A 13,182-nucleotide genomic window follows, 5' to 3' on the forward strand; every position below is an offset into this window, starting at 1 on the left:
CATGCTGTGTAGGCTGCCTACCTGTTAGTCACTTAGCAACAGTCTTGGTTATCAGATTGATTGTCATGACACTGTAGGGCTTTTGTTCAAGTAACCCTTATTTTACTTAATAATGACCCCAAAGCACAAAGTTAAAGATGCTGGCAATTTGAATATGTCAAAGAGAAGCCATAAAGTGCTTCTTTTAAGTGAAAAGATGAATATTCTCAATAATATTTATAATTAATAATTAATAAGGGAAGAAAAATACTGTATACTGAAGTTGCTAAGATCTACAAAAACAATTCTTGTGTCTGTGAAATTGTGAGCAGTATATTGTTATAATCGTTCTATTTTCTATTAGCTACTGTTTTGAATCCCTTACTATGTCTAATTTATATGTTAAGTTTTAGTATGTATCATAGTATGTATGGATAGGAAAAAGTATAGGGTTTGGTACTATCTGTGGTTTCAGGCATCCACTGGGGGTCCTGGAACATATCAGCCATGGATAAGGGAGGACTACTGTACTACAGGTCACCTTAGATATGGTGGTAACTTAGTAAATATTTATGGACTTATATATTTATGCACATATGGTCTATATAATAGTTCACTGTCCATGTGAGTTGAATTCATACTTTTCTAGGTAGTTTGCATTGGGGAGGAGATTATGAGGCTGAATTAATTAGTTATGAGAAGATTATAGTATTGATGGCATAAAACACTGTCTCTCAGAAACCCTTAAGGATGATATTAACTAATTACATTTTCTATGGCTCAGGCCTACTTTTGATGTCAGTATACCATGTTACTTTGTCTCTCAGTCTGGACTTACATTAACTGCATTCCTGGCATGTCATACTGAGGTATTAATTTGCAGTGATAATAACTGTCTTATAACCCAAAATATTCCATTTTTACAGATCAGCTTTGGAAGACACATTATAATCAGAAGATTTCTTGGTGGGCATGTGCTCAAAGGTTTAATTGCCTGAGTTTATGATAAATCCTAATATTATGATCAGTCTCAAGTTCCCTTAGAGCTGGGTTGGACATCCCTCTTTGATACTTTTATAGCCTTATGATTATCTCACTGCACTGAAGATACTATCATAATTGCTTTTTGTCTGTAGCATAGGGCCTGGCACTTGATAGCACTCAGTAGGTATTTATTGAATGAATAAATATAGGAATGGAGGGTGCTGGTAAAAACTTTCCTGTCCTCTGGATAGTGTTTGAATAAGTGTAATCTGTATTTGTTCCTGTGAGTTTGGTTTTTATTCTATTGCTGATCAATCCCATTTCAACGTGCACATTATTTATTTAGCTTATTTTATACCTTCAATCAGCTCTTCGTCTACCCACAGTTTTGCAGTTTAACACTAGAAAGATAATTTCATGGGGTTATTTTAATTTTTTCATATATAACAACATTTAACTGATACTTGTGTGTATATAGATGGATAGATATCCATATGTATAAGCTTATATATATCATCTGTCTAAATGGTTAAGCTTATACATATAGATACCTGTCTATATGGAAATACATATATATAATGTACATATATGTATATATGCATAACCATCAACCTATCCACACATTATTATAATATTATAGAGATAAGTATTATGGGTTGTAGATAATTCCCACATTCTTACTGGAACTGGCCAGACCTTAGAAATTCTGTAATTCCAAAATATTATGCCATTATTTCTTACTCTATTGAGGCAGGAGAAACCACTCAGTGCCATGGGTACTAAAGACAAATGGTCTCAAAATGTCTCCTGTGTATACCCATTTCTATAAAAGGTAAAACAATAATACACACACACACACACACACACACACACACACCACGTATATCTGCTTTAGTATGTACATAGACTCCGCAGCAGGATATCGAAGAATTGGTAACAATTGATGCCTTCAGAGGAAGGAAACAGAACTAGAAGAGGCTGGAGGAGGACTTACTTTTCAGTGTATTCCTTTTTGTGCCATTTCAGTTTGCAGTGTCTTATCCCTTACTCAGAAATGAATAATTAGCAAATCAATAAATGTTCCTTCTGCCTTAAAAACAAGACTTCTGCTGCGCTTTCAAGCTTGCATCTCATTGCTACTGCTGTCGTGTTGGGTTATTCTGGACATAGAGAAGAAATGATCACACTTATCTCCGGTTTTGTTTTCCAGGACTTTGTTGGCATTAGGATGTCATGTGGGTATATCAGATGAACATGCTGAAGACAAGGTGAAAAAAATGAAGCTACCCAAGAAGTAAGTTGAATGACTAGGCAATATTAAATAATCTATGTAGAGATTTAGTGCAACCAAATAACTCTTGATGGACACACAGATGCCTTGCTTTTACTGAAGCTTTAAACTTCAGATTCAAGGCTGGGTCCCGTGGTTCACACCTTAACCCCAGCACTTTGGGAGGCCAAAGCAAACGAATCACCTGAGGTCAGGAGTTCAAGACCAGCGTGGCCAACATGGTAAAACCCTGTCTCCATTAAAAATACAGAAATTAGCTGGGCGTGGTAGCACTTGCCTATAATCCCAGCTACTCAGGAGGCTGAGGCAGGAGAATCACTTGAACTTGGGAGGCAGAGGCTGCAGTGAGTTGAGATCATGCCACTGCACTCCAGCCTGGGCAACAAAGTGAGACTTCATCTCAGAAAAAAAAAATCGGATTCAAAATTTAAACTAACTGAATTACCTTAGGGGTTACATTAAGTATCTGGTGAAGCAATAGTTTCTATCACATTGCTGAATGATGAAACAAAGCTCAGATTATATTTGGGAGTGTGTTATAAAAACTGTGTTATTTTCCCAGTGTGTTTTTATATGTTAACAGAGGTATCCATATTTCTAAATGATTACATATAGCTTTCTACTTTCTGCCCAGAAATCTTTATAATTTTATTTACTTTTACAATACAAATATATTCGAGGATTAATTATGAAGTCAGCATTATTATCCACATTTTAAGATGAGAAAATTGAGGTAGATAGATGCTGTAGTACTGGTTTGGCCTGCTGTTCTATGACCTGTATCTATGATCCTGGTTAAGACCTCACCTTTCTCATCTGCCAATGGGCATTAGTAATACCTACTTAACAGGGAAGTTTTAGGTATTAAAGAAATATTCAATAAATGATAGCTGTTTCATATTACTTTCTTATTTATTTACACTTAAGTATTCAAGCTACTTTTCTGATGTGCAGGACTTGTAAATAGCAAGCCTGTAGATGTATTAAATAATAACATCAAGATATAATCAAAGTAGCCACCCGTAATCTCTATCAGTCACCTCAGGTCTCATGTTATCCCAGGAAAACATAAAATCCAGTAGAAATTGTGTTTTTGCTGTGCAAATGCAGATTTAAGCAAGTCTTCTAGTTCAACAGTCTATGAACATTTTTACTCAGGTGCTCCATAAATGAGTTTATAAAAACTGTATTGTTACCTTGCGCATTTTTAGGTTCTAAAATTTTTCTTTGAAAATTTAAATAGTTCCAAAAGATGTGATTTTATGGTACATTTTGCATATTTACATTTCAAAATGACACTTTTTCATCAACTTTGAGTGTATCTTATGAGCGCAGACCAGTGTTCAGATATCTGCCATCATCTGTTTAAAAATGACATAAAAATGTTGATAATGGAGAATTTTACATGATTTCATTTTCCTTTTTGAACTGTATTTTCAAATTATTTCTCCTACTGTATAGCATGCTAATCAATATTTTATCCTTGACAGTCTTTGAGTACTCTGTCCTACATTATAACTAAGATATGTATCTATATTGAATTTTTAATTGTTTTAATTTTCTGTGATCATAGTCATTAAGTTAAATTTTCCTCCTGAGTTATCATTATATTATTTTAGTACACAGGTGCTCAAAACAACATAAATTATTTTCAATAAAAATTCATAAAAAATAGGATTTTATTGGAAATAGCTCATAGTAAGATGGATTTAGCTATTTATCCAATTATATTATGTATTCACATAGAAATAATATTTATTGATAGAGTCAAGTTGGCAGAGTGGTTGCAGTCTTCGTTCATATAAATAATTTTTGTTATTAAAAAGATCATTGGGCTAAGTGAACCAAAAACCATAATTGTTTATTATGAAAAATCATATGTAATGATTTTTTCAGGGTGACAGCTGAATTATGCCCTTGTTCAGTTTCTTGAAAGCCAAAAATTGGAATCTACCTAACTTGAAAAAGAGTTCATTATCCTCTCATTTTCATTATCCTCATGCTTTCCAAACCACTCTCAAGTTTTTTGGAAAGTATCCAAAAAAGGCATTATTAAGGCTGAAACAGAACAAAACCAAAAACCAAAAACAACAACCTAGTAATTATACCTGTTACTCTTTTACTTAGAAGGATAAGAAAGTAGAAATGTTAATTTCACATTATCTTTGACAGCATATTACATTTAATCAATTGTTTGTATCAAATGCTGTGTGCGAGTGGGTCTGCATGTGTGTGTATGCAGGGGTACAATTCAACTTATTTCATGTATAGAATCTAACTGTTATAAAATCTGATTGATAAAAGCAGTTTTCACTGTCAAAACAATCAGCTAAAACAGAGTTATCTTTTGTCAAAAACATCTGGTTGTCTTTTTCTGTTGAAACAAATGGGTTCATGCATGTCCCCATGACAATCGTCTCAATTCTAATTTCTAACTTTAAGATAGATAGATGATAGATTGATAGCTAGATGATAGAAAGATAGATAGATGGATGGGGCACAGGGTTTAAAAATAAGTCTGTCTCATTGAGGAACTAATGTCCTCTGCCTTGAGTATTTATTAATGCATATTCCTTGTGTTACTTTCACAATGCAACACAGCAATTATTTGAGAGTCTGCAAAGGTATGGAAAAACTGAGACCCTTAAAAGAAAGCTGTACTTGGACATGCTGAGAGTCTATGTACTATTTCTCAATTTGCCATGAGATAGCATTTTATTCTTTCTCTATTGACAAAAACCTTCATAATAGCAGGTATACATATATATGGAGATCAGCACAAGCCTAAAATGTTGGGGTTTTTTATAACCATTTTGCAAGCAATTTGGCATCATTGTGTAAAATTAAACATTTGCACATCTTGCTACCCAGCAGTTCCACTCCTAGAGATATACCCTAGAGACAGTTTGCATCAACAAACAGGAAAACTGTCATTCATAGCAACATTATTTGGAATAGCAAAAGGATAAGGGGGGAGTTATAGGAGGTGGAAGGAATATTCTTCAATAAGAAAATGAGTCAAGTTGGCTATGATCTAATAATAAAATCAAGGAATTATAAATGACAACGTAGATGGGCCTAAAAAACAATAAGGGTGTAAAAAACATATTCTACTAGGTGATGCAATGTAACACCATCTTTCAGGCTCAAAAGCAAGTAGAACTAAAAAATAAAAACTAAATACCTATTTTGGAGATACATACTTGATAAGGACTGACTTTTTAAAATCAATGAAATTCTAATTCTAGATAGTAATTATCTTTGGTATATAATCTAGGCAGGGATGTAAGATGGGGAGGAGCACACAGATGTAATGTTGTTAGTTAAGGTTCTAATTGTTAACTTGGTGATGGATTAATGAAGTTCATTTTATTATAATGCTTTGAAGCATATACTTTCATAGTTATTTTATAATGATTTTTTTAAATTAAAATTTTATGACAGATATAAATTCAGATATACCATTACTCATAACAAATGTAAATGGATTAAATTCTCCATGTGTGTAACAGAAATTGTCAGATTGGATTCAAAAAGATAACTTATGGTATACAGCTATAGGAGGCATGTCAGGAACTTTAGCACATAGAAAAGTTGAAAATAATAAGAATGATACACTAGGCAATACTGCTCAAAATGAAACTGATGTACTTTCCTTTTATCAGTTTCTGCATAAAACAAAATTGCCCTTAAAGCAACATTAATATTAAGAAAAGAAGGTCACTATATGGAGGATCGAGAAAACAAGCATCATGCTATAACTACTCATGTGTACACCAAGTAAAACAGCTTCAAAAATCAATGAAGAAAAATACTAGTAGATTTTCAAAAAGAAATAGACAAATATACAATCATAGTGATAGACCTAACACAACTCTCAGAAACTTATGTATGTAACATAAATATTAACAAAGATTAATAAAAATATAAACACACACCAATTAAAAGCTTGACATATATAGAGTGCTGCATGTATGAAACATTTATAAAATTTAATATCCTTTAGAACATTAGACACTGATATCATAAAGATCACATCCACTGGATCACAAAGAATAACAGCAAAAATAACAAATCATAACACATTTAGACATTTAAAAATATACTTCTAAATAGGTTTTGGATCAAGCATATCATCTGGAAAATTATTTACTTATTTACCACTCTGCCTTTGTTTATTTCTAATTTAAAAAGATAACCCATATTTCTTGATCTTGCTAAATGAACCTATCCTTTTTTCATGTCTTTATACTCTTATAAATGGATTCAAAACCAAATTTTTAAAAAACTTTTTAATATTTTTGGTTTTGTTTATTTCTTAGGTTGATGGATACAAATTTCATATATTTATGGTATACCAGATGATATTTTGAAATATGTATATGCTGTGGAATGGCTAAATCAAGCCAATTAATGTATTCATTACCTCACATAATTCCTTTTCTTTTTTTTTGGTGAGAACACTTAAAATCTACTCTCTTAGCAATGTTCAATATATAATACATCATTATTAACGATATTAACCATGCTGTACAATAGATCTCTTGGATTTATCCATCATAGAAATTTTAAAACACAATAATGGAAAAGGAAAATATTTCATATTAAAACATATGAATTGCATATATTAAGTATTACTCGGAGAAAGTAAAAGAAAATAAATTATAATAAGAGCAATACTAATGAATTTGGTGGGGGTGGGGTGAAATATAAACACCAATGATGCCAAGAGCCTGTTTTAAAAACCTACTAATCAGGGGAAAAAGACTCTGAAAAGATTGACAAAGGGAAAAGAAAAACAAAATTGTTAGCAAACTTAGGAATATTTTGAAAAATGTAATAAATGTACATTAAAACTTTCTGAAGGTAAAAGTATGGACAGTTGTGTGGAATAATATCAAAACTGATCCAATAAGAAAGGAAATGTGAATAGAGTTATAACTCTTAAAGGAATTGAATCAAACACACACACACACACACACATCCACACATCCCAAACAACTTTTGTATTGATTTCTACCAAATACAATCTCAAATAAAGAGGAAGAAACACTTCACAGTTTATTTTCTGATATGATTTTCATTTCAAAGCCCAGATCAAGACAGTATGAAAAAGGGAAATTATAATCCATTGTTATTATGAACATAGATGCAAAAATGCTAAGTGATACACTAGCAAACAACTCAGTAGTATATTAACAAAGTATAATATGACCAAGCTGAGTTTATTCTAGTAGTGAAAAGATAGGTTAACATTAGAAAATGTGTCTATTAAATTCATGGCTAATAAAGAAGAAAATTCATATGATTATCCCAATGTATTTAGAAATAATTCATAAGATTTTTTTATTGATAAGCACATAAACTCTTAGAAGGCAATACTCAGAGAGAATCTTTTAACTTAACAAAGGCCAACAGAAACCAATAATCTATAAGGTAAAACCCCAAATTTTTCCTTTAAGGCTTAGGAATGAGACAATATAAGTCCCTACTACTTGATGTATTCAGTAAGGCCAATGCAATGAGACAAGAAAAAAATCGTGAGGCTTGGAAAGGAAAAACACCAAATTGCCATCAATAGCAGTTAATATTATTGCATAGAAAACTTACAAGAATTTACAGAGTTATTTCTAACAATAATAGGACCCTTGACCATTTCTTAACTTTGCTTTTCTTTTTAATTGTTTCTACACTTGATGTTGTTTGTTTTTCATGTCCTCTAATCTGAAATATGCACTTACTAAAGGGAAAGAATCTGTGCATCAAAAGCATCTGTTAAGACTTGCAGAACAATGTCAAGAACTCCTAAAAATTAATAAAAGATGCCCAAATAGAAAAATGAGCAAAGGATTTGAACATAATTCATTAAAAAAACCCTGCAGATCCAATAAGCCTATGAAAGATACTCAACTTCAGTAATAATCAAGGAAATATAAATTAAAATCACAATGAAAAGCTATTTCACCTCCACCAGGTGAGAAAAAATGGAAGACTATGTAAATTAGTACAACTACTATGCATATCAATTTAGCCTAATCTTATAAACCTTATAAAGTTGAAGGTGACACATTTCTTTTCCAGACATAAACTTTAGAGATACTTTTGTCGCATGCAAAACAACCTGAAAAGAATATTCATTGCAGCATACAGCAAATAAAATCCTGTCTGAATATTGATTTTGATAATCGGTCAAGTTCAATATATCAGATTGTAATAGCACTGAATTGGAAACAATGTAAATTTCCATCAAATTCTCATCAATCCCTATACAGTTGGTTTTTTGTTTATTTGTTTTGTTTTGTTTTTAGATGGAGTCTTGCTCTGTCACGCAGGCTGGAGTGCAGTGGCACGATCTCAGCTCGTTGCAACCTTCGCTTCCCGGGTTCAAGCAATTCTCCTGCCTCAGGCTCCCTAGTGCAGGTGTCTGCCACCATGCCCAGCTAATTTTTGTATTTTTTAGTAGAGACAGGATTTCACCATGTTGGTCAAGATGGTCTTGAACTCCTGACCTCAGGTGATCCACCTGCCTCAGCTTCCCGAATTGCTGGGATTACAGGTTTGAGCCACTGCGCCTGGCCTAAATACAGTTTTTATAGATTCATGTGATGGCATACTATAGAGCAGTTAAAATGAATTAACTATAGCTAGACAGATTCATGGACAAATCTCAAAAATACTACTGAGAGCCAAAAACAAAAAAGCATGTTACCAAAAAGGTGATACAGTATAATACCGTTTAAAGTTTAAGAACATAAAATATAATTCTACAGATAATTCCTCGAGCCAGATATATGGAAGAACAGTATAAAAATCATGTCTAGGAATAGTCAGCTTCAGATTCAGAGTAATAATTCTCTCTGGGGATAAGGAGGGGATTGGAATTGAGGTGGTGTAATAGAAGGAGAGCTTCAGGTGTATTCACTATTGTTTGATACTTTTGCATAGGCCTGAAAATGTTCATAGTAATAACAAAGAGTTGATTGATAACTGAAACCAGGTTTTAATGAACTTAAAAAAATGTTAGTGGGGGCCGGGCGCGGTGGCTCAAGCCTGTAATCCCAGCACTTTGGGAGGCCGAGACGGGCGGATCACGAGGTCAGGAGATCAAGACCATCCTGGCTAACACGGTGAAACCCCGTCTCTACTAAAAAATACAAAAAACTAGCCGGGCGAGGTGGCAGGCGCCTGTAGTCCCAGCTACTCGGGAGGCTGAGGCAGGAGAATGGCGTAAACTCGGGCGGCGGAGCTTGCAGTGAGCTGAGATCCGGCCACTGCACTCCAGCCTGGGCGACAGAGCGAGACTCCGTCTCAAAAAAAAAAAAAAAAAAAGTTAGTGGGAAAGAGGAGATAGTAGGAATATAACTAGTCTTTAAGAAGTTCAGGCCAGGCGCAGTGGCTCACGCCTGTAATCCCAGCACTTTGGGAGGCCGAGGCGGGCAGATCACCTGAGGTCAGGAGTTCGAGACCAGCCTGGCCAACATGGTGAAACCCCATCTCTAGTAAAAATACAAAACAAAAAATTAGCCGGGCATGGTGGTGGGCACCTGTAATCCCAGCTATTTGGGAGGCTAAGGCAGGAGAATCATTTGAACCCAGGAGGTGGAACTTGCAGTGAGCAGAGATCGTGCCACTGCACTCCAGCCTGGGCGACAGAGTGAAACTTCGTCAAAAAAAAGAAAAAGAAAAAAAAAAGGTGAAGATGGTATTGATGGTATTCGTTTCAGAAGGAAATGGTGTTTAAAGAAGTTTTTTTGGCCAGGCCTGGTGGCTCACAGCTGTAATCCCTGCACTTTGGGAGGCCGACGCAGGCGGATCACTCAAGGTCAGGAGTTCCAGACCAGCCTGGCCAACATGGTGAAACCCTGTCTCTACTAAAAATACAAAAATTAGCTGGCACAACCTGTAATCCCACCTACTCGGGAGACTGAGCCAGGAAAATTGCTTGAACCTGAGAGGTGGAGGTTGCTGTGAGCCAAGATCACACCACTGCACTCCAGCCTGGGTGACAGAGTAAGACTCTGTCACAATTAAAAAAAAAAAAAAATGATAAAGCATAGGAGACACATGAGCATGTTTATGTAAATAGTGGGAAGAAACCGGGGGGGATGAATTTTTAAAGGAGAGAGGTGATGATTAAGAGCAAGGTTTCTTATTTCCACCTTTGTCCTGGTGTCTTGAATTCTACATTCCAAGGGACTTAATACTGACTGGATTAGGGAGAACACCACATAGGTATAACCAGGTGGGTGATTTTAAAGGTCTGTTCTTCTGAACATTCCATATGGATGCAGAGGCCATATAACCTAGATACAACCGAGATATGCTGATGAAAGTCATAGATTAGAAATTGTCTTAGCTTTTCTTAAAATATATTATTTAAGCAAAATATAATGTTCATGAGAAGATTAATTTTTGTTTAAAATCTTGATAAGAACCAGTATTGTTTTCTATCAGGTTTACTTCTGTCATTTCTGAGTTTGACCCTCCCTTCCCCTTGCTGAAAACATGTATTTCCTGAGTGCCAGGGTTTCATATGATACACATATGCATTTTAAGTTGCTTTTGTGTAACTGTTAGAAATAGGGTCGATTCCTACATGCAACCCTTGGGCTATGATCTATGAAAGAGCAGTATCATAGCATAATAACCTTTTCATAGCCCAGAATATTTCTACTGCTGTCTCTTTTGCATATATTTTAGAGACATTTTGATAATCAGTCAAGTTCAATATATCAGTTGGAATTAAATGCTGTATTCCCTATTAAAAATAGCCAGTTTTTGTACTGTGTAGCCAATGGAGCTGGAAGTCGTTATCCTCAGTAAACTAACGCAGGAACAGAAAACCAAATACTGCATGTTCTCACTTATAAGTGGGAGCTGAACAATGAGAACACATGGACCCAGGGAGGGGAACAACACACACTGGGGCCTGTAGGGAGTGGGGCATGGGGAGGGAGAGCATTAGGGAAAAGAGCTAATGCATGCGGGGCTTAATAGTTGATGGGTTGACAGGTACAGCAAACCACTAGGGCACACATTTGCCTATGTAACCTGTACATCCTGCGCATGTACCTGGAACTTAATAAAAATAAATTTTTTAAATAGCCAATTTTTATGTACATCTTGCACATGTACCCCAGAACTTAAAAATAAAAATATTCAAAAAGAGTCAATTTCTGATATATAATAGACATCTTTTAACTGATAATTCTTAAGAAGTTTTGAAGAGTGGACGATTCATTGTAGTTTTTTCTTTCCTCGTGTGCCTCTTTTCTCATTCCTCTCAAACACGCAGTGAAGTTAATTTCACGCATCTTCCCTCATTTATTGTAGCTAAACTCTTGACACTCTGCATAGTTTGATGAGCCAGAGTTAAATTATTATAGCAATAAAGAAATAAGTAACTGAAAAACACCACTCACTCCAAGAGCTTGTGGTCCTCACTATCTCATATGCCTAATTGAGTGTTTGAGATTGTTCGAAAAGCTGGAGATTTAAATGAAAATAAAATCCTGTCTGAATATTAATGGCATTTATTTAAACTTTCATTTAGCACTTATCTGTTATGAAATCAACACAAGGCACAGTAAGTCAAAGGCTGCTTGAGTGTTTAAAAGCATATTAGGGCCGTATGCGGTGGCTCATGCCTGTAATCCCAGCACTTTGGGAGGCCGAGGCGGTCAGATCACCTGAAGTCAGGGCTTCGAGACCAGCCTGGCCAACATGGTGAAACTCCGTTTCTACTAAAAATGCAAAAATTAACCAGGCATGGTGGCAGGTGCCTGTAATCCCAGCTACTTGGGAGGCTGAGGCGGGAGAATCACTTGAGCCTGGGAGGCAGAGGTTGCAGTGAGCCAAGATCGCATCATTGCACTCCAGCCTGGGCAACGAAGGTGAAACTCTGTCTCAAAATATTTAAAAAAAAAAAAAAAAAAAAAGCATATTAGGATCATCTGAGAGGTTTCTAAAACTACTGCTAGGTTTTCTGCTCTTCCCAACACGCCCTTACCCCTAGTGCTGTGAAGCTACTACATGTGACAGGAAACTGTGTGATAGCTCTCAGGCATAGTAGGGTAGATAAAAGGCTGAGAATGATATGCTTGATGCATACACACACACACACACACACACACACACACATATATATATATACACACACACACACTTAAAATGACTTTCTGAAATGAATGCATTAGATACTGAATGTGTACCCATATGTATACTGTTTATATAGACACAAGCACGTGTACAAAATTCAGTTTTGTAAATATTTACCTAAGTGAAAAATGGTGTAGAAACGCAGTTGGATTTTTCTGTAAAGATGAGGCACTGTAATTATGAAGAAAAGAAAAACCCTTAGATACTCTTTATATGTGTAGTGGGTAAATTTCACAGACCAGAAATTTAAAAATGTACCAGTGTGCCGTGTTCTTCATTTTCTCTGATTGGGCTTAATTTAGAATTTAAATCCAATGAGCCTTGTAGCTAGAATGCAGCCTGACAGTGTTAAATTAATTCTAGTTTGTTTAGGGCATTAATTCTAGTTTGTTTAGGGCAAATGTAATTATACCAATATTTTCTCTGTCTAGTCTCACCTTTAGGTCTTGATTCCAATGTTGTCTTCTCAAGTGGCCTCCCTCAACTTCTTTAAAATTGTACTCTATTTAAAAACGTACTTCTTCCTATCCCCCTTTCCTACTTTATTTTTCTTCATAGCATTTAAATCTTCTAACATACTATGATATTATACTTTGATTTACTACTTGATTCTTCATTGGAACATATTTCTATAAAGATATACATTTTGTCTGTATTTATTTATTTATTTATCTTGAGACAGAGTTTCGCTCTTGTTGCCTAGGCTGGAGTGCAATGGCACCATCTTGGCTCACCCCAACCTCCGCCTCCCGGGTTCAAGTGATTCTCCT

At 35.1% G+C, this 13,182-nt stretch overlaps 1 protein-coding gene across 8 annotated transcripts in view; it reads left to right on the forward strand.

The window, feature by feature from the left end:
* The window catches only part of RYR2 (ryanodine receptor 2), a 795,071-nt gene that overhangs the window by 488,175 nt on the left and 293,714 nt on the right, over window positions 1–13,182 (forward strand). For all 8 annotated transcript variants that reach the window (XM_050770606.1, XM_050770614.1, XM_050770624.1 and 5 more), the window contains exon 25: window positions 2,174–2,257. In XM_050770606.1, the coding sequence (XP_050626563.1) occupies window positions 2,174–2,257 (84 nt within the window). The remainder of the gene's footprint in view (window positions 1–2,173; window positions 2,258–13,182) is intronic.

The sequence above is a fragment of the Macaca thibetana genome, chromosome 1, assembly GCF_024542745.1.
Source record: "Macaca thibetana thibetana isolate TM-01 chromosome 1, ASM2454274v1, whole genome shotgun sequence".
NCBI lineage: Eukaryota > Metazoa > Chordata > Mammalia > Primates > Cercopithecidae > Macaca > Macaca thibetana.